The 22,727-nt window shown below is 43.5% G+C and overlaps 1 protein-coding gene across 2 annotated transcripts in view; it reads right to left on the bottom strand.

Annotated features, from left to right (window-relative positions):
- Positions 1 to 597: 597 nt before the first annotated feature.
- LOC135696929 (uncharacterized) overlaps positions 598 to 22,727 on the bottom strand; it is a 44,492-nt gene continuing 22,362 nt past the window's right edge. The window contains exons 2-7 of one of the 2 annotated variants that reach the window (XM_065216471.1): positions 22,162 to 22,318; positions 21,444 to 21,653; positions 3,282 to 3,421; positions 2,074 to 3,208; positions 1,433 to 1,802; positions 598 to 1,360 (exon numbers count right to left, since the gene is read on the bottom strand). In XM_065216471.1, the coding sequence (XP_065072543.1) occupies positions 1,221 to 1,360; positions 1,433 to 1,802; positions 2,074 to 3,208; positions 3,282 to 3,421; positions 21,444 to 21,653; positions 22,162 to 22,318 (2,152 nt within the window). In that variant the 3' untranslated portion in view covers positions 598 to 1,220. Of the gene's footprint in view, positions 1,361 to 1,432; positions 1,803 to 2,073; positions 3,209 to 3,281; positions 3,422 to 21,443; positions 21,654 to 21,746; positions 22,054 to 22,161; positions 22,319 to 22,727 lie in introns of those variants that run through there. The other variant, XM_065216472.1, reaches the window with a different exon arrangement.

Raw genomic sequence — 22,727 nt, 5'->3', positions numbered from 1 at the left:
CTGAAAGCTGTCAGGAGTTGCTATGGCGTGAAAAGCTAATGAAGGACTTCGGGGAGCCTGTGCAGAAATCGGTGCAGATCTTCGAAGACAACCAAAGCTTCATAAAAATGTTGGACCAGAACGCAGGACTGAAACGTTCGAAGCACGTGGATACCAAATTTCATTTTGTGCGCGATTTGGCGGAGAAACAGAACATAAGTGTGACTTATTGCCCTTCAGCGGATATTGGTCTTCGATCTCTGCGCGATGAGGAGGAGTGATGACAACAAAAACCTCACTTGTGTTTGTTGTCTTGACCAGTAAAGACGTGTTTTTATTTACTCTGCTATTTCACGGCTAACATTCTGTTGACGTTGAAGGGGGATCTGCTCAAAGAGAAAACAGAATGACTTCCAATTGAAAGTGACTTTGTTGAGCCCTGGTCTGCACTGACTCTCATGGCTGGAGTCAACTCAAAAGTTCGTCAACTTTTTATGCAGCCCAATTAAATGATGATAAGTGGTTTTTAAACGATTAACAATGCACAAATAAAAAAAAATAACCTGGATTGAACTGTCAGCAAATTTGTTTTATTCCCAAACTTATGTGTCCAGCCTTAGGCAAAAGCCAGATCGTAAGCAGCAGCACCGACCGACCCAGCGCATCATCGGCATTGCCTAGAATGCCGACTCAGCAGCAACAACGATCGGGACTACGAGAACCGCGATCGTCAGCAGTCAGGACAAGTTCAACATTTTGTAGCAAGCCCAGATAATGTAAACAGGGCGTCAGCATCTACCAGCATGAGAGTTGAGGAATAACTAAAATTCGAGCTAGTTGGTTGAGCTAGTGAACTAGCTTAAGTGTAAACACCCCATAAACGAGTCAAGTAGTTAATTACGGAGATCCGAACTTCTTACAGCTATACATTTTAATTTTTTTTCATTCTCATTTGATAGGTTACAAGTAGCTGATAGGTAGAAAGAAACTGTGTTCTTCACGAACAAGACAGTAGAAAGAAGAGAACAACCGTTACAGCAGCTACAATTGCAGACACTAAACTTTGTTTTTGGTTTTAAAATAAAAACTACCCGGCTACTCACCGGACCAGGTCAAAACTCACAATAATCCTGGCTCTGTAACTGTACAATACCTTAATCTATAGACAGTAATTCTCTGCAGAACGCGCGAGTGCGGTTCCTCCGCCTCGCAATTAAAAACGAAAAAAAAAAAAAACAAATCTAAGAATCCCCGGCAACGACGGAATCGACGATGGTAATCGAAAGGCCATCCTCCGATGCGGCAATCTTGGCATCGATCGGCATCCCGTGCACGCTATCCGGTTTGCCGTCTTTCATCTTCCCCTTCAGCTTGGGTAGATCTGAGGGAAAAGAACGAATAATGATAAAAAATAAAAAAAATCCTCGCTCAATAATTGCCCATTGCTACTCACTTGCCACAAACACCTCATTGTTGTAGACGACGCGACTGATCCCAGGCGGGAACCGCCGCACATTGGCGGCCGGAACGCTCGCGATGATGCCCACGTCGAGCAGCATGAAGCTACCGTCGGAAATGTCGTACAGCGCCCGGGACCAATCCTCTTGGTACAGCACCAGGCAAACCTCACCCTCGTCGGTCGGTTTGTACACGTTGGAATCCGCCCCGCCCGCCAGATTGCACTGCTCCAGCACCGCTGCGTACTTTTCCACCTCTTCGAAAGCCACCACCGAGATGATGCGCGTCTCCAGCACGTCGCTGGCGTCAATTATGAGCAGCTTTTTGGGGCCTCCCATCGGCAGCGGCTTCGTTTCCATCGATTCCTTTGGTTGCAAATGGGGTGGGGGAGGGGTAAACAAGATTTAAGTTATCCTCTTCGGTAGTCCAAATCGACCGTTTGTAAAAGTTTCCGGGTTAGTGCTTAAAACTAAATTGAACTTCAATACCGAAACATCCTTTTTTATTAGAAACATGCACAACCGTTTTCTACGTCATCTCAACGTCTCCTCTCACATCTTCAATCATCCTACTAATCACCGACCAAAAATCTTCATCCGACATGTTATCCGTCAGACCAATACTTCTACTACTTACATCGAACAGCACCGGCTGATAGTTGCTCGGATCGGCAACCTTTACCTCCACCTTGTCCACCTTACGCACTTGCTCCTGCTGTTGTTGCAGCTTCTTCTCCTGCTCCTGCTGCTGCTTCTTCTCCTGTTCCTGCTTCTTCTCCCGCTCCTTCTCCAGCCGTTCTCGCTCTTTCTGTTCCTCGCGTTCCTTCCTCAGCCGAAGCTCGCGCTCCTTCAGCTCTATCAGTTCCATGTTCAACGTAAGCGATTGTTTCGGTCGCTTCAAGACTACCGACATCGAACCTCGAGCCGGTTCAGCCTTGACCAGCTCGAAGTCCTCCACGTGTTCCAAAGTCTCCAACAATTTGATCATTTCTCCGGTGAACGAATCGACTCCTTCCATCACCACCGGATAGGTCAAATACTTGGCCCACTTCAGATCCCCGTCGGCGATCTCCCTCGACTGCTTCCACGGTACCGTATCGGAATTGCCAAAGTCCACAAAGAACACCTCTAGCTTTTCGCCATCGACAGAGAGCACCTTAGCCCGATAGAATCCCCCGAGGAAAGGAGCAAAGATGACATCGTCCACAGATGGGACCTCCGTTAGTGGCTTTGCATCGGCCGTTGCCTTGAACATTCGATTGGTCAACAGGTAGTAATCACTGTGTTGACCGCCTTCCTTGCCATTGTTGTGGTAGATGTAAGCCACTCCCGATGGCAGCGAAGCGGTAATCTTGACCATGGATCCTTCCCGAGGGAACACCCCCGGTAGAAGGACACCCTTTGCCACCGGCGTCGCAGCGGCGGCGGCTCCTCCCACGACCGATTTGGCAATCTTCATGCGCTGCAGTTTGTTGGCTACGCGGCTGACCTTGTTATCCGGCGCCGGCGCTTCAACGGGCGAACTATTGGGAGTTAGCTGATCGGCTTTCGGTTGCTGTTGCCTAGGACTATCCTTGTTCAGATTTTTCCCTTGGTTGTTGTTGTTGTTGTTGTTCTTTCTAGCATTGGTCTGACCGCGATGGTTGTTTTGGTTCTGTTGCTGCGATTGGAGATCCGACGAGAATGGAGCGTTCGAGAACATGGAGGATTGCTTGGAAGCGGTCGCTTCCAGGATGATGCGCTTGTTAGAATAGGAAATGGGAACCAGACGACTGTTTTCCGGGGGAGAGGAAAGAAAAGCGATTAGCAGATCAAGTGATTGATTTTCCTAGAGGTGCTACTTACGGTAGGCAGATATCTTTGTGGATCGGCCAATCGGTCCGCTGGCATTCGGCGTCGCAATAGAAGGCACCACAGCGGCACTCGAAGCTGGGCAGCTTGGTACAAGACCAGCAACCGAGACTGAACTTGGGTTGGTAGGGGTCCTGGGGGAATGAGAAATGTAAACGTAAGCGCTCGATTGATTGGTTGGTTGGAAGTTTGAGGTTTAGCGGCAAGATCTAACGTTCATTTTTCGGTAGATATCTATGACTTACAACAAAATGTAATTCACCTTAACATCAACGACTGAATTATTTTAAGTAAATTATCATGACTGCCAAAAACAGTAGAGATGGGCAAAACGGATCACTTAGGTGAACGTCTCAGAGTCGGTTCATTGCTACAAGCGATCCGGATCTTTTCAACGGTTCATCGGATCACTTAGTCCTAGTCTGATTTCATTAGCAACTCATTCTCATCAAATATCCATTGTCTGCACTGCCGCTCTTCGCATGTCCGTCCCGTATGTCGTGTTTACATTATCCTGGTTCAGCACTGTCAACTAGCTCATCCAGCACGGATTTCAGTTGTACCTGCAATCTCATGCTGGTAGATGCTGACGCCCTGTTTAAATGATGCTGACTTCTTTTGACGTAGACTACGTCTTACGGAAAGGTACAAGGGGTAAATCGAAAACCTATTATTGCGGCCGTCACGAAAAGGTGTTAGGTTTTGAACGCTTATAACTTTATCATTTATAGATGAAATTAAAATCCAAATACACCAAGCGATAGGATATACCTCTACGAACCCCTATACCCCTCGTATTCTACGACGACAAGCAGAATGGGTACGAGCGAAGTGAGAAGTGAGAGGTTTTGTATGAGACAGTCCGTCGCGTGGTTATGTTCGCTTATAATAAAATTCTCGTAAATCCTACTATAGCGTGTTTTAATAATAACGAGAACATGGTGTCAGAACTGGTCGAAGACGAATAATACGTTTTTCGGAGTCAATTCCTCGGAATCGCGAATAAACGGGTGTAAAAATAAATAAATGTTTCGATACGAATTGTTCGTACATTGGAAGCCATTTTGTATCCCGTGTGTGTGAAAAAAAGATCCTCATCGATATGGATCCTACACAGTTCAAACAGTTTCTGGATCATTAGGCTCAGCTATTCACGAAGCTGGTGCAGGAGATGGCTACTCAGCAGCCGTCGTCTTCAAGAATCCCTGTACCACAGCCATCGCCGTTAGTCATAGAAGGGGACATGGAGATGAATATGAATTCTCACATGAGTCAGTAGATGATTATGTAGCGCGTCTCAAGGCAATCGCAAAAATGGCAAAGCTTAGTGCGCTTGAGAACGAGTTAGTTTCCTTCAAGGTCGTAACCGCTAACCGATGGCCACAATTAAGGACGAAAATGTTATCGATGGCAGACATCACTCTTGCGAAGGCCGTAGATATGTGTCGAGCCGAAGAGCCGGCCAAGCGATCGCTGGATTTCTTGAACCTAACATCGAAACCAGCAGATGTCAGTAAGTTTAGTAGAGGCAAGGCTGTCCTTCGGTGCAAATTCTGCGGAGATCGCCATGAATTCTCCAAAAGAAGCTGTCCCGCCTTAGGGAAACGCTGTCACAAGTGCAACGGCAAGAACCACTTTGGAAAAGTGTGCAAGGCTAACAGCAAACCGAAGCACCGAAGATCTCGACGTGTTAAGGGAGGTGAAGGACGGATCCAGCTATTCCAACGGTGAAACTTCATCTGAGAGCGACGTTTCATCGGAAAGGAATATGAGATCGGGAAGATTTTTGACAATTCTGATCAGGGCGGAAGTGTCCTGGCTGAATTAGACCTGAAGTTTGCGAACGTTTGTAAGTCCATCACTTGCGAAGTCGACACAGGTGCTAATACGAGTCTGATTGGATTCTCAACCCTGGTAAACCTCTGCGGAAAAGAAAATCCTCCACTGCTACCTTCCAAGCTACGTCTTCAATGTTTCGGGGGTAGTCCAATCAAAGTGTTGGGTCAGATCAAGATTCCATGTCGACGCAAAGGTAGGAGATATCGATTGGTCTGCAGGTAGTTAATGTCGATCACCATCACCGTCCGCTGCTTTCTGCAAAAGCTTCTCGAGTGCTTGGTTTTGTAAAGTTTTGCAAGGCAGTTGTGTTCAGCAAGTCGAATTCAACGGATACACCGGAGAAGCTACTCAACATTTACCGTATCAAAGCACAGGAGATTGTTGATAATCATCAGGATCTGTTCATCGGGTACGGGCAGTTCGCCGATACTGTTTCTTTGGAGATCGACGAAAGTGTTGCTCCATCAATCCAGCCTCCCAGGCGAATTCCAATCGCGTGAGAGAAAGGTTGAAGCCCGAGTAACACACTTTCATCACTATAAGTTACAGCAATTTGTTTATGACTAAAATAAGTCGTATATAAGTGTTTACAATTGATTTGTGACAAGCGTGCTACTAGGGAGAAAGAACTCGAGCAGTTGGAAAAAGATGGACAGATCATCAAGGAAGCAACACACACGGAATGGGTAAGCAATTTGGTCATTGTGCAGCGTCCCGGATCGGATGGAATTCGAGTATGCTTGGATCCGGTCCCACTAAACAAGGCGCTCAAAAGACCAAACCTGCAGTTCGTCACACTTGACGAAATCCTGCCGGAGCTCGGGAAGGCTAAGGTATTTTCAACCGTCGACGTTAAGAAGGGCTTCTGGCACGTGGTGTTGGATGAAGCCAGTAGCAAGCTGACCACATTCTGGACACCCTTTGGAAGCTTTCGTTGGACACGCTTGCCATTTGGGATCGCATCGGCACCGGAAATTTTTCAGTTGAAGCTGCAGGAAGCCATCGAAGGTCTTGAAGGCGTGGAATGCATTGCAGACGACGTGTTGGTATACGGAATCGGCGAAACATTTGAAGAACCATTGATGAACCACAATAAGTGCCTGGAAGCTCTCCTTATCAGATTGGAGCGGAATAATGTAAAGCTGAATCTATCAAAACTCAAGCTATGCCAAACATCCGTGAAGTTTTACGCACCCCTATTCTAAATATTTTTTTGTATGAGAATTTCGTTTGAAACGAAATACAGAATAGGGGTGACGGTCATGTGCTAACGGATCACGGATTGAAGCCAGACGGAAGCAAAATTACTGCTATTCGAGAGTTCCCCACGCCAACTAACAGGAAGGAAGTGCACCGTTTCATTGGAATGGTAAACTATTTGAGCCGTTTTATCAGAAACCTCAGTGTCAACCTTACCAATCTACGAAGACTGATCTCCGAAGAACTTCCATGGCAGTGGACGAAAACTGAAGAAGACGAGTTCAACAAGGTGAAATCATTGTTTGCAGATATCGGGACGCTGCGTTACTACGATCCTAATCTCCCGCTGACAATAGAGTGCGATGCCAGTTGCTATGGTTTGGGGGCTGCGGTTTTTCAGCAGGACGGAGTAATTGGTTTCGCATCAAGGACCCTGACGGCAGCAGAAAAAAATTACGCACAGATCGAAAAAGAGCTGCTGGCGATCTTGTTCGCGTGTGTACGGTTTGACCAACTCATCGTTGGAAATCCGAAGGCTGTTGTTAAGACCGACCACAGACCTTTGATCAACATTTTCCAGAAGCCGCTACTAAACCTGCAGCGCTACAGTTTATCCATAGTTTACGTAACCGGTAAAGACAATGTAGTCGCCGATGCTCTCTCTCGAGCCCCGGTGATCATCAGCGAACCAGAGGACGAATACAGAAAACTCAGTATCTTTAAGGTGCTCAAGGAAGTCGAAGATTTGAAGCCGACCAGCTACCTGAGCATCTCTGATCAACGTCTGAGTGATATAATACAGGAAACGATGAAGGATCCATCGATGCAGCAAATTGTCGACTACATCCGTCATGGTTGGCCGACGGTGCTCGATAAAGTTCCCGACAATGTTAGAATTTATTACAACTACCGAAATGAATTGAGCACGGTTGATGGATTGATTCTGCGAAATGACCGGATTGTTGTACCATACACGTTGCGACGCAAGTTGATCAAATGCTGTCATGTTAACCATGGTGGTGTGGAGGCAACATTGAAGTTGGCCAGGGCAAATCTCTTCTGGCCTGGTATGAGTACCCAAATAAAAGACGTCGTGAAGGAATGTATGGTTTGCGCAAAGTACGCTGCTTCTCAGCCAAACCCTCCAATGATGAGCCACAGCATTCTGGTATTTCCTTTCCAACTGGTGAGTATGGATGTATTTCTCGCGGAGCTTCGAGGTCGCAAGCAGAAGTTTCTCGTCTCGGTCGACTACTACTCCGACTACTTCGAGGTCGATCTTTTGGAAGATTTGACTCCGGAATCCGTTATTCGAGTGTGCAAAAAGAATTTTGCCCGTCACGGTGTGCCACAGACGATATTGACGGATAATGGCACCAACTTTATCAACCGCAAGATGGTCCAGTTTGCGAAAGATTGGGATTTTGAGCACATCACGTCATCACCACATCACCAGCAAGCAAATGGAAAGTCAGAAGCGGCGGTGAAAATAGCCAAGCGGATGATGAAGAAATGTGAGGACACAGGAGAAGATTTCTGGTTCGCCCTTCTTCACTGGCGCAATGTACCGAACAAGATTGGCTGCAGTCCAGCAGCTCGTCTTTTCTCGCGCTCTACACGATGCAGAGTTCCCTCTTCGGTGGCGAATTTACTTCCAAAAGTGGTGAAGAATGTACCTGAAGCTATTGAAAAACAGCGTAAACGGTCCAAGTTTCACTATGATGTAAAATCTCGCAAGCTACCTGATTTGCAGGTGGGTTCTCCCGTTTGCTCAGCTGAATCCGGAGGAAACGAAAATATGGACGCCAGGAGTAATATCAGGCCAGCTGAGTGACCGTTCGTACTTAGTCAACGTTTCTGGCGCGGAGTACCGGCGAAGCTTGGTTCGTTTGAAGCCACGATACGGAAGCACGGAGGACAATACCAGATTAACGATACGATCGGTTCAGCATTTTTTCAATAATTCCTATATTGCTGCTACTACAAATTCGAATGCTGTTTCTGCCACTCCGAAGGAAATTGAAGGTCACCCAGCGAGCTGTCATATAGGTGAAAACACACCGCCTCCTGCGATTCAGTCGTCTTCATCGTCAGTGACAGTTCCGGAGGTAACGTCTGATCGATCGTCTGATGCAGCAGCGCGAGTTCCTGTGTCTGAGCCACGCGTCGAGAAACCAGCCAACCAACCGGTTGTTCCCAGTGTTCCTAGTTCAACACTTACCCGATCCAGACGTGAAACGCGCATGCCGCGCAAGTTTAATGATTATGATTTAAGTTTCAAATAAATAATGTATTTCCTTTTAAAGTGGGGAGGATGTTGCAATATTGGTACACCCCTCGTATTCTACGACGACATGCAGAATGGGTACGAGCGAAGTGAGAGGTTTTGTGTGAGACAGTCCGTCGCGTGGTTAAGTTCGCTTATAATAAAATTCTCCTAAATCCTACTATAACGAGAACACTGTTTTCATGAAATAAACGTTTTCCCTAACCCAGTTATCATAATCGAGTACCATTTTTTGCGCATCGTTCTGCTTGAACCTTTGAAGCTATAAAAAACTGGCTGCTGTCGCGCCACCGCTTAAGCAAGCTGGTGCCAGCAACCACACGGAAAGGTTGCTTCAGAGTAATCCGGCACTCCCCGAAGAAGCAGATATAGATCCAGTTGAGAAACGGGAAAAAGTACCCCCACTTTTCACCTCGACGAAGGAACTCACGTTGTTCAGGAATGAGCTGGCTAAAAATAAAATCCATCCGCTGTTCAAGCTGTGCAGCACGGGGATCAAAATCTTGTGCTCGAGGCTAGCGGACTACAACGCTGTTGGAACTTTTCTTCAGCTGAACCGGTTTGAGTTCTACAATCAAGACGTCCCTGGAAGAAAACCACTGAAAATGGTGATCCGTGGTCTTCCAAATCTCCCTGTTGCGGAGATTAAAACGGAATTGGAGCACCTTCATCTGCAACCAATCAACATTTTTCCCATTGCGAGACGTGATGAAACCAGTGCATTCCGGGACCAGTTGTACCTGGTGCACTTGATAAGGACTCCACCAGTGTGGCTGCTCTGCGGCAGATTCGCGCGCTGTTCAACATCGTGATTCAGTGGGAGCAGTATCGCCCTCGGCACCGTGACGTGATACAGTGCACTAATTGTCGGTGCACGGTACGAAAGTTTAACCCAAGTGCGTGAACTGTGATTCCAACCATCTGGGCAGCGATAGGAGATGTCCCAAGCGAGAGACCTTCATCCAGATCCGTCAACAGGCTTCCACGAGGAACCAACCTGGTCGACACTGCAATAATCGTGCTCCTATTGTCAACATGGACACGTTTCCTGTACTTCCGGCTCGTCGTATGGTTCCGAACCTAGCACCGCTTCCATTAAACCAGCGCCCCCCACCCCTCGTTGCGAATCCAACATCTGATCCAGCGGGTCCCGGGCACCGTTCATTTCAGCATCGCCTCACGAGCCATGGTTCTACTGCCCCGGGATTATCGTACGCCCGTGCTGTGTCAGGTGAGTCAGAAGAAAATTATCCACTCACAAGCGACGAACTAGTGATCCTCGTGACTGAGGTGATCATAATCTTACGCACCACCAGGACACTACCTGAACAGCTTCGTGCAGCTATGACCGTCGTGCAAAAGTATGGACCGTAAATAGCCAACTGGAACGCTTGCTCGCTCAAGAGCAAAACCATTGAGTTCGTTGATTTCCTCAATGAACATAGCATAGACATCGCCGTCGTCACCGAAACACACCTGAAGCCGGAGATAAATGTTCACCTCCCCGATTTTCGGCTCGTAAGACTAGACCGGACAAACTCCTAAGGAGAAATATTGGCTGTCGACTACCGAATTTCCAGCTGAAGATGATCGAAGCGGTGGGTGTGGTGTGGAAGTCTCCACTCCTGTCGGCCCTATTACCATCACCAAACAAGTCACCATCAGGGACGGGTCGGCAGCAGACCTGCGGAGAGACATCTTCAGACTAACTCGACGCCGTGAGATGTACATCATCGCTGGCGACCTGAACGCCAAACACCAGGCTTGGGGCAACAGTCGACGCAACCAAAACGACACAATCCTGAACGCCGACCTGCAAGAGGCTCACTACACCATATTAACATCGGACTCTGCCACCCGCTTGAGCCGGTCTGGCGTACACTCCACCATCGACATCTCGCAACCTGTGACCCGCCAGGAGCTGAGTTCGGACCACTATCCGGTGGTGGCCGATGTGGGCTCATCCGTCAACCGATTCCAAGCTTCCCGACGCAACTACCACCGCGTCAGCTGGGATCAGTTCCAACACTGTGTCGACTACGGTGTCCTTCCGGAGACGCCCGAAGACGTTGACCGGTGTCTGCATTCCATCGAGGAGGCGATTTCCCGGGCCAGGGAACAACACGTGCCAGTATCCAGACAGGTGAGCAATACTCTGAACCTTGACAGGTCTACCTTATATGACTCCTTAACACCATCCGAAGGCAGTACCAACGCTCTGGACCGACTGTAATAGCCTAACAAAAATCATCCAAGCCAGGATGGTGGACCTCAGAAATCAGGACTTTGCTAACAGGATCCGCTCTCTCCCAGATTGTGCAAAACCCTTTTGGAAATTAACCAAAATTCTTAAAAATAAGCCAACACCCATTCCACCACTGACCCCACTGGATAGTCCCGACGACCCGCTATTGCTATCTGATAACTCCTGAAGAGAAGCCTGCCGCGGTAGGTCAACACTTTGTCAGTTCTCATAATCTCGGACAAAACATCGTCAAATCAACCTCCATCGGATTCCCAATATTTTTTTCCGATGAATCCGAGATTAAGGCTGACGAACTGTTGGCCTATATCGAATCATCTAAAAACATGAAGGCCCCCGATTTCGACAACATCCTGAATCTGGAGCTCAAACACTTGAGTTCCAGATTCTACAACCACCTGGCACTGATTTTAATCTGTGCTTCCGACTTGGCTACTTCCCCTCGTGCTGGAAGTCAGCTAAAGTCACACTCATCTGGAAACCCGGGAAGGATCCGTCCTCTCCTTCAAGTTATCGACCAATCAGCCTTCTCTCAGGGTGATCAAAACTGTTCGAAAGAGCAGTGTACCACCGTCTCCTAACATCTGCCGAAGAAAATAACTTGTTACTCGAGGAACAGTTTAGTTTTCGGAAAGGTCGTTCGACCGTCCACCAGCTGACTCGAGTAACAAACATTCTCAGATGGAACAAGTCTGTTTCGAAAACATCTGCCATCTGGCGTTGTTGGACGTTGAAAAGGCGTTCGACAATGTCTCTGGCATGATGGCCTGGTGTTCAAATTGCAGCACTACGGTCTTCCAATCTTCTATCTATCGAACAGGACGTTCCGAGTCTCTCTGAATGGCATCACATCGGATGCTTTCAACATCGGTGCTGGGGTTCCACAAGAAACGGGATAGGAAGAACGGAAAGCTGTGGATAGATCAGGAGCACTACATCGACAGCATTTTGCGACGGTTCAATCTGGCGAACTGTAATCCAGTCTCCACACCAGCGGAGGCTAGTGTCAAACTGGATAGGTCTATGGCACCGACGCACAGTGGTCCAGATCTGTAAAAACCCGGTCAAAAGTGATTATCTCACGAACGATGCATTTTAGACATGTGGTGTCTTCAGAAAAGTTTCTGGATATGAAAAGCCCCTTCTTATGACATTGACAGATCAATGATTAATCCCCCTAGAAGTGAGATCGAAAATTTATTTTTGTCAAAGTTTCATATTTTGGATCGGTGTCTTCGGCAAAGTTTTAGAAAATATCATAACAAGAAACTTTGCTGAAGGCACTAGGTGTCCATTTCTTTACCCTATTGAAATATGGAACGTTTTTTTTTTATAGAAACCCCCTTAATTTAAGTTTTTGCTCTATAACAATGTTCATTCAACTGCTACAGGCTTTAAATGTTCTACAAAATTTTTCAAAACATCAAAACACACAAAATTTCTGAACATTATAGGATACTAAATTGCATAATAGGTCAGTTATTATTGATTTTTCCGAAAAAATAATAATTTTTGGCCACTTAATTATGGTTTACTACCATTCTCCACGAAATCTGCATAACGTTTTTGGTGCAACGTACATAGCATGCGTTGCTTTTTTGTGTACCCTTCGGTCTTTCAAAATCACATGGTTGTGAGTCCGCACGTGTTTTTCGAGAGATTAAAATTCCAGTATCCATATCGTGTGCTTGAAGCCGAAATTTAGCAGGTTTGTTTATCCCTTCTTATCATTTGAATAGTGAATTAATTACGTTTTTCATAGAATGAAGCCATTTTCTTCAACGCGACGGAAGCTGCTAGAAATTATCCGTGAGAAATCAGCTTTTAGTAGAGATGAGCAGAAAAACCACGTCACTTCTTATGTGTTGAATTGCGTTTGTTCATTGAATGCAACAAATCCAACGGATCTCATCATTCAACATGTTCGAAGCATAATTTCATCATTTTGTGGTATGTTTTGATTATTAATACTAACTACCAATAGCTTAAGACCCATTCAATACAGGGTGTTTGGTTCCGGGTTTTACATATTTTTAGGGTAGATAGGGCTCCTAAAGTTATGAAAAAATATCCATGAAACATAGGGTCGGAAATGACTGCTAAGTGAGTTATTCAACATTTTATGTTTTTTAGTATTGCCAACTTTAATTAGCTATATTTTTTTAATCTTAATGTGATTTTCTGATTTCAACATACCAAATGAAAGATTAAAGTCTTAGCTATCAATGCTCTTTGAAAAAGAACTCGATTTAAGTTAATTATTATACATTAAAATTGAAAAGTATGTTGAAAGTACCAAAAAAACTGGTGAAATTTCATACATTTTAGTGTTTTTAAGTTGAAAATTTTCATTTCTGTTTAATAAGTTGTTCTACAAAACATTTTCCATGCAGTTCCCTAGATTTGTGCCTTTGGTAGTAACCTTGTAGGCTTTATGGTTTCTTCGTAATTATTGATTTAAAACAGCCATAAAAACTTGTGACGTTTTCATAAAATGCGCTATAAAGGGTGATACGGTCAAAATTTGGTCAATATCAACTTGACGTATTTCTTTCAATTTTGCATTTAAAAAACCTGAACACCCCTCATTTTGAAGGTGTGTGTGTGTGTAGAATGTTGCTCCTATTTTGATTTTGGAATTCACTCTTCAGTTGTCAAAATGCCGTCCAAGCAAGAAGAGCAGCGTATCAAAATTTTGCTCGCGCATCGCGAAAATCCGAGCTACTCGCACGCAAAGTTGGCAAAATCGCTAAAAGTTGCCAAATCAACCGTTACAAATGTAATTAAAGTGTTTGGGGAACGTTTGTCGACAGCCAGGAAGTCTGGATCGGGGGGAAATCGAAAACCGGAAGCCGCTGAGACGACAAAGAGAGTTGCCGGTAGTTTCAAGCGAAACCCTAACCTCTCTCTCCGAGATGCCGCAAATAAGCTGGGTGTATCGTCTACAACCGTGCATCGAGCCAAAAAACGAGCCGGACTATCGACTTACAAGAAGGTAGTGACTCCAAATCGCGATGATAAACAAAATACGACGGCCAAAGCGCGATCCCGGAGGCTGTACACGACGATGCTGACGAAGTTTGACTGCGTGGTAATGGACGACGAAACCTACGTCAAAGCCGACTACAAGCAGCTTCCGGGACAGGAGTTTTATACGGCAAAAGGAAGGGGAAAGGTAGCAGATGTTTTCAAGCACATGAAACTGTCAAAGTTCGCAAAGAAATATCTGGTTTGGCAAGCCATCTGTACCTGTGGCTTGAAAAGCAGCATTTTCATAGCTTCCGGGATTGTCAACCAAGAAATTTACGTGAAAGAGTGTTTGAATAAACGTCTGCTGCCTTTCCTGAAGAAACACGGTTGTTCCGTACTGTTTTGGCCGGATTTGGCATCTTGCCATTACGGTAAAAAGGCCATGGAGTGGTACGCCGCCAACAACGTGCAGGTGGTTCCCAAGGACAAGAACCCTCCCAACACGCCAGAGCTCCGCCCAATTGAGAAATACTGGGCTATTGTCAAGCGGAACCTAAAGAAGACCAAAAAAACTGCTAAGGGCGAGCAGCAGTTCAAGGCAAACTGGCTTTCTGCGGCGAAGAAGGTGGACAAGGTGGCTGTACAAAATCTGATGGCAGGGGTCAAGCGTAAGGCCCGACAATTCGGATTTGGAAAAGCGGAAGCCTAACTGAATATTTTTCCTGAATTTTATACTAATTGAACTTGAAAAAGAAATTTAATTTGATTTTTTAAATAAACGATTTCACCGATTTACACGCGTTTTCCCTTGACCAAATTTTGACCGTATCACCCTTTAGTCACCCTATTCGTTCGTACGTTCGGCTGTTGCAGTGGACTACGCACATGAAAATTTGGTAGAATGTTATTGTAAATGGTTAGCTACATTCTTAACTTTTGATTACCGCACATCTCCTGCGCCGAAAGAAAAGATAACTGCGGAGATGTTTCGCGGTATCGAACATTGCTCAGTCTCAGCAGAAAACACAACGAGAGACACCGAGTCGGCGAATTCTGAGAGCGGAAGGGAGAGAAATAGGTAATGGTAATAAGTCGATGTCCTTTTTATTTCATAGCACTCGCAGCTCAGCTGCGGTGCTGATTCGAATGAGGAGTATGCAACTCCGCTGCTTCTGTATACACACTTAGATTTTTCACAGGAGTTAGTATTTTTACTGGATTTTTGAATAACTGACTCGGTTAAAATTCAAATGACTGTTATTCGTAAAGATTGAATAAAATCGAAAATTTTTATTTTTCATCATTACACGGAGTTTACAGAAGTTAGTCTGTAAATTTTCGTAACACATTTTCTCAACTTTGAATTTTTCACAGATTTTTTAAATTTTACCGAAGAGTTCCGCAATTCAAAAACTCGGTAAAAATTACTGACTCGATAAGTGTGTACTGATGTATGGTTGGTGAAGAGACTAGCATCTGGAGGGTATTCTCGGGCTAGTGAATGCCACCCATCCCACTTATAATTTAGTAATACACTATTTATTCATTTATGTTTGATATGTTTACAAAGTTTGCAAACAGAAATGAGCATTGCAGTGTAGTTACCAATTTTCCAAGTCATAGACTTCAGATAGCTGTTCAAAGTCCCAGTTTTTTATAACGGAATCATGAACAAAAAACCAAAGACCACTATGACAAACGCGATCGGTCTGAAGGGATCTTTACATAGAAATTGTTATACGATCAAGAACCTTGGGCTCTTGTTCCACTTCGCTTTTTCCAGCAGGCCATTATCTGCTACCGGAAAACATAGAATAACAAAACTGTGATGACAATTTAGTGCCTCAAATCACAATAGTGCCCGAAATTTACTCCCTAGAAAACTCGAAGTGGCAGTGAAAGTGCCTATGATTTGTGGACGCTGAACCATACCTCCTTAAGAACTCAGTCACAGTAATTAATTGAAAACTTTCTATGCCAACCAATGTATGAATCTGTATTATTACAAGCACAGTGATACTCTATGCCCAGGGAAGTTGAGAAAATTTCCAACCTTAAGGTGATACGATTCAGCGTCCACAGGCACTTTCACTGCCACTTCGAGTTTTCTAGGGAGTAACTCTCGGGCACTATTGTGATTTGAGGCACTAAATTGTCATCACAGTTTTGTTATTCTATGTTTTCCGGTAGCAGATAATGGCCTGCTGGAAAAAGCGAAGTGGAACAAGAGCCCAAGGTTCTTGATCGTATAACAATTTCTATGTAAAGATCCCTTCAGACCTATCGCGTTTGTCATAGTGGTCTTTGGTTTTTTGTTCATGATTCCGTTATAAAAAACTGGGACTTTGAACAGCTATCTGAAGTCTATGACTTGGAAAATTGGTAACTACACTGCAATGCTCATTTCTGTTTGCAAACTTTGTAAACATATCAAACATAAATGAATAAATAGTGTATTACTAAATTATAAGTGGGATGGGTGGCATTCACTAGCCCGAGAATACCCTCCAGATGCTAGTCTCTTCACCAACCATACATCAGTACACACTTATCGAGTCAGTAATTTTTACCGAGTTTTTGAATTGCAGAACTCTTCGGTAAAATTTAAAAAATCTGTGAAAAATTCAAAGTTGAGAAAATGTGTTACGAAAATTTACAGACTAACTTCTGTAAACTCCGTGTAATGATGAAAAATAATTTTTTTCGATTTTATTCAATCTTTACGAATAACAGTCATTTGAATTTTAACCGAGTCAGTTATTCAAAAATCCAGTAAAAATACTAACTCCTGTAAAAAATCTAAGTGTGTATACAGAAGCAGCGGAGTTGCATACTCCTCCTTCGAATCAGCACCGCAGCTGAGCTGCGAGTGCTATGAAATAAAAAGGACATCGACTTATTACCATTACCTATTTCTCTCCCTTCCGCTCTCAGAATTCGCCGATTCGGTGTCTCTCGTTGTGTTTTCTGCTGAGACTGAGCAATGTTCGATACCGCGAAACATCTCCGCAGTTATCTTTTCTTTCGGCGCAGGAGATGTGCGGTAATCAAAAGTTAAGAATGTAGCTAACCATTTACAATAACATTCTACCAAATTTTCATGTGCGTAGTCCACTGCAACAGCCGAACGTACGAACGAATAGGGTGACTATAGCGCATTTTATGAAAACGTCACAAGTTTTTATGGCTGTTTTAAATCAATAATTACGAAGAAACCATAAAGCCTACAAGGTTACTACCAAAGGCACAAATCTAGGGAACTGCATGGAAAATGTTTTGTAGAACAACTTATTAAACAGAAATGAAAATTTTCAACTTAAAAACACTAAAATGTATGAAATTTCACCAGTTTTTTTGGTACTTTCAACATACTTTTCAATTTTAATGTATAATAATTAACTTAAATCGAGTTCTTTTTCAAAGAGCATTGATAGCTAAGACTTTAATCTTTCATTTGGTATGTTGAAATCAGAAAATCACATTAAGATTAAAAAAATATAGCTAATTAAAGTTGGCAATACTAAAAAACATAAAATGTTGAATAACTCACTTAGCAGTCATTTCCGACCCTATGTTTCATGGATATTTTTTCATAACTTTAGGAGCCCTATCTACCCTAAAAATATGTAAAACCCGGAACCAAACACCCTGTATATCTGAAATAGACAAGCTTTATGAGCGATGGGACAAATGTCACAGAAAATTGTCTGCTTTTGAAGCTAAGTATAGTAAGTGGCTTGATGAGGATGTTTTGTTTTATATCGAGGATACTTCTGTGGAAATGAAGGAAAAGGAGGCGAATAAAGGTCGGCCATCTGTGGCTTTCGAGAATTCGTCAGCTCGCAGTAAGCGGCGGAAAACAGAGACACTCAGAGAGCAGCATAGTGGTGCAGAGTTGCTGCATGCAGCTGCCATGCAGTTCAGAACCGTTGGGAATGAGTCTGCAGCAAAGCTGCTTCAATTTGTTGCTGAAAATCCTCAAAAAGCCAGTGATTTTCTTGATGCGTACAAGAATACAGAGATGCATTCATTGCCTGTCAAACTGACTCCTGAGGAAGGTGTTTCATTGATCATTGAAGCTGATCTAAGTAAAAATCAATATAATTTGCTTAGGTCTGTTGGAAAAGCGCACCATGCTGACATTTTCCCTGCATATAATGTGGTACTAGAGGCCAAGAAAAAAGCGTACCCCCCAGCAGAAGCTATCACAGTATCTGAAACAAGTGCAGAAGTTAAGCTCCAGGATTTGGTAGACTTGGACGCTAAAAGGATCGCGGAACACTTGGAAAGTGAAGGATTGTTGGAAAATTCAATTGAGATGAGATAGGAGTTGCTGCATAAGTGGGGCTGTGATGGCAGTAGTGGGCACTCACAGTATAAACAGTCGATTTCCTCCGAGTCTTCAGATGATAGCTCTGTACTGTTGACAGCTATAGTGCCACTACAGTTGAGAACTATCAATGAATCCGGTCCTCCAATCACCATTTGAACAAATCCTGCGCCCTCGTCAACAAGGTTTTGCAAGCCTATCTGCATACAATTCATAAAAGAAAATAAAATAACCTTGAAGCGTGAAGAACAGTATGTATCTGACCAAATTGCGTCACTGCAGCCATCCATGGTACAACTGAAAAATGGAAATGAGTTGAAAATATATCATCGTCTTAGTATGACCATGATTGACGGAAAAGCTCGAACCATCCTGACGGATACGTCATCGATGGCTACCTGCTATGCCTGTGGAGCAACTCCATCCGCAATGGCTGTGGATCAAGTGTTATTGCGACCAGTAAACGGTTCAACATTTAAATACGGAATTGCAGTTCTTCATGCACGGATTCGCTTTCTGGAGCTAGAGTTGCATGTTTCCTACAAAATGAAGCTTAAAAAATGGAGCGTAAACCAGCAATTGTATAAAGAAAGGAAAGAGATGATCCAGAAACGATTAAAGGAAGAACTGGGATTGCTCGTCGATGTTGTCAAGCCAGGAAGCGGAACTACCAATGATGGCAATACGGCTCGCAATTTTTTTTGATAATATTTCCATTGTGGCAGATATCACTGGGTTCGACAGAGAAGTTATGGAGCGATTCTCGGTGATTTTAACTACTCTAGCTTGTGGTCGCGAAATTGATACCGAGAAGTTCAGAATATTCGCACTGGAGACAGCCCGTTTGTTTGAGAAAAAGTATCCTTGGTACTACATGCCATCATCAGTGCACTTTATACTAATTCATGGTGCTGATGTAATAGAGTCGATGGAGCTTCCGATGGGTCTTTACTCGGAAGAAGCGTTAGAAGCTCGGAATAAAAATGTAAGGTCATTTCGAGAGCATCGGACGCGAAAGACCTCTCGCCAAGCCACAATGACGGATCTGTTGCAAAGATTAATTTTAACGGGTAAGAAAATTCTTTTAAAAACAGGAAAAATAAGAAATAACATATCTCTTGGTTTATTACAGGCGATATACTTTTGTCAATGACCAGACCAATGAAATCCAAGTTATCCCAAACATTACCTGATGCTGTGCAAAATTTGTTGAAATTATAATGCATGAATGAAGACTGTTTGAAATTAGCCAAGTTTTTATATAATATTAATATGTGTTACTTAATATGTACGTTTACCAAACCATGATTGTGCCAAGCTAACAATAAAGTATTAGCAATACTGAAAAAGAAGTTAGGCTTTGAAAAAATAAAGAAAGCTTAATTTTGTTTTGCGGCAGCAAATCGCCATCAAACTGCAAAAACATATATTTTTCAATAAAAATAAAGAATTACTTCTATTTGAGAATACAGTACGGTGGAATATTTTGAAAATATGTGGCCCTACTTTGAAGCAGTAGAGGTTCAAAGAATATTATATGTACGAAAAACTCAATATTAAGGTGTTTTCCATAGAAAACATCGCATATTACGCATTATGTTACCTCTAACTCATGTTTCTGCATGAAATGTCGAATGTTTTGATAAAAACACACCTAAACGATTATTTTGCAACTGATTTCATCGTGGGATTTCGTGGAGAATGGTAGTAAATCATAATTAAGTGGCCAAAAATTATTATTTTTTCGGAAAAATCAATAATAACTGACCTATTATGCAATTTAGTATCCTATAATGTTCAGAAATTTTGTGTGTTTTGATGTTTTGAAAAATTTTGTACAACATTTCAAACCAGTAGCAGTTAAATGAAAATTGTTACAGAGCAAAAACTTAAATTAAGGGGGTTTCTATAAAAAACGTTCCATATTTCAATAGGGTAAAGAAATGGACACCTAGTGTCTTCAGCAAAGTTTCTTGTTATGATATTTTCTAAAACTTTGCCGAAGTCACCGATCCAAAATATGAAACATTGACAAAAATAAATTTTCGATCTCACTTCTAGGGGGATTAATCATTGATCTGTCAATGTCATAAGAAGGGGCTTTTCATATCCAGAAACTTTCCTGAAGACACCACATGTCTAAAATGCATCGTTCGTGAGATAATCACTTTTGACCGGGTTTTTACAGATCTGAACCACTGTGCGACGGCGCCGGCGCAAGAAGAGATCAGCGAAATGAAGCAGGTTCCTTACCAGGAGGCAGTTGGCTGTCTCACTTATCTGGCGCAGGCGACGCGGCCAGACATCAGTTTTGCTTGGTTGACCGCCAATTCAACAGCAATCCCGGACGTAGCTGTCAAACGCATCATCCGGTACCTGCGAGGTACTAGTTCATTTCGGCTGACATACTCAAAGGAACACTGCGAGGATTTGGTTGGCTACACAGATGCCGATTGGGGAGACATCAGGTATCATTTCGTCAAAGATGTGCTAGAAAGACGAGTCGTCGAGCTGGGATATGTTAGCACGAAGCAGCAGCCAGCGGACGGATTCACCAAACCGTTGATGACTCAGAAGCTGGAAGAATTCCAGATATTATTAGGATTCGTAGCTTAGGAAGGAGTGGTAGAAGAGATCGAAGTAACCTACGATGTCTTATGCTATGTACATATTGCCTTAGGAACTTACGTAGCAACAGTAGTTGTTGAATCGAAATAAATTTGCACTTTAGCCACTCGAACCGAGTGGACTTATTTCTTTTACTCTGCGAAAAGAATTTTCCACGAAAAACAATCAAATGAAGAAATAGACATTTAGTGTCTTCATCAAAGTTCCTAGTTTTGATATTTTCTAAAACTTTACCGAAGACACCAATATATTGATTTTTTGCAAAAATTAACTTTGGATCTCACTTCAAAGGTGATTAATCATTGATCTGTCAACGTTAAAAAAGAGGCTTATCACATCCAAAAACTTTTCCGAAGACAACAGTCTCAATTTCAAAATCCATGAAATAATTACTTTTGACCGTCTTTTCACAGTTCTGGACCGCTGTGCGCCTCAACATGGTATGACATTCGATCTGTCCAAATCATTTTGATAGCGGTTTGTATCCTTGGATTCTCACTACTACACTCTCACACAATGCACCAATTCAACCGGTCGTGATAACCTCTATTTACAAACTTTTTTCGCACGCACACATTTTTCGCAGCCCAGCAGGACCCTATTTTTGCTGTTGAAAATACAAACCATCTTAAAACTTACCGTTTGCCCCACCAGCGTCTTCTGCGGCGAACCGGACTCCATAGACGAATAAGACACATCATTAAAGTCATCATTCCTACCGTGTCGGAAGTCATTTCCACCGCCACCACCACCATGCCCGTTCATATTGTTGTGGTTGTGGTAATTGGCATTGTTTCCACCTCTTTGCTGCCTTTGCTGATTGGCACCACCCTTGTTGTGCTGATTTTTCTGTAAATTTACCAAACATTCAAAACACAAACTGTTAGTCAAAATCGGTCAAATGCAGGGTCGCGGTTTTCAAAACTACGGATTCTAATCTACCCTGGGACGCTGGGGAAAATGTGAAAGCTTCCGTCCTTGAAGTGAATCGATGGTGTCCAAGAGCTGAACCAGCTCCGAATTCAGTGCCGGCGGTTTCCGACCGAAGTTCATAGCGGAAACAACGTTAGTATTAATCGTGGGAGTAGGATTTTTATTAAATTGCACTGTCTGCTGAATCGCTCCACGAGCATCCCATACGTCCAGCGAATGCGTTTGATTGCGAAGCAGAGCAGCACCACTACTAACAAGGCACGCCGCCTTATTATGCTGTCTGCTGCTTTTGCTGTGGAAACTGAAACTCTCAGGCACCTATAGAGTTGGAAATTCCGTTGAGTTGTAATTTGAGCATCTGTTTTGAGAAGGATGAAACGAGTGCGAACCCCCCTGGAAAGGGAGTGAAAAGAACAGTACTCACCATATTTCGCTGCTGTTGGTCGTCGGTATTGTTGCTGTTGTTGCTACCGCCGCCGCCGCCGGACTTGTCGTTGGTATAGCGTTCAGATTTTATTGCTGGATCGACAGCTCGGAAGATCGGTAGACGTTTGAGCGTTACGATAGCCACCTCAGCACAACTGTAGTTGAGGACGGAGAGTGAAAGAATGGAATAGAATTTATAAATAATGCTGACCTCTGCTGACGAAGCTCGATAAAAACAAACGGCACAAGTGTTTCTCGCACGACATAAAAATTATGATCACATCCAAGAGGAATGGAAAGGAAACATTTCTGGACTAACATTTGAAAAGCGCGGAAGACTCCAAATGTAAACAACCCATATTTTGCCACATATAGAGAGAACAGTGTTCACGAACATCATTTCAATTCATCAAATATGTATCCTTTTTCATGGCGTATTTTCAATTTTCAACTCTGATGCATCGGGGTTGTTATAAAGCCCTCTAGTTGGGGCTTTAGGTTGTTACGCCTTGCATCAAATCGACGAATTATAATTATTTAATATGCAAAACGTACTGATTCTTT

This window comes from Ochlerotatus camptorhynchus, unplaced genomic scaffold (genome assembly GCF_037179485.1).
Source record: "Ochlerotatus camptorhynchus isolate MF236.1 unplaced genomic scaffold, CSIRO-AGI_Acam_v1.1 ptg000063l, whole genome shotgun sequence".
Classification (NCBI taxonomy): Eukaryota; Metazoa; Arthropoda; class Insecta; order Diptera; family Culicidae; genus Ochlerotatus; species Ochlerotatus camptorhynchus.
Note: the sequence above shows the minus strand (reverse complement) of the source record. Positions and strands in the feature narration are given on the sequence as shown.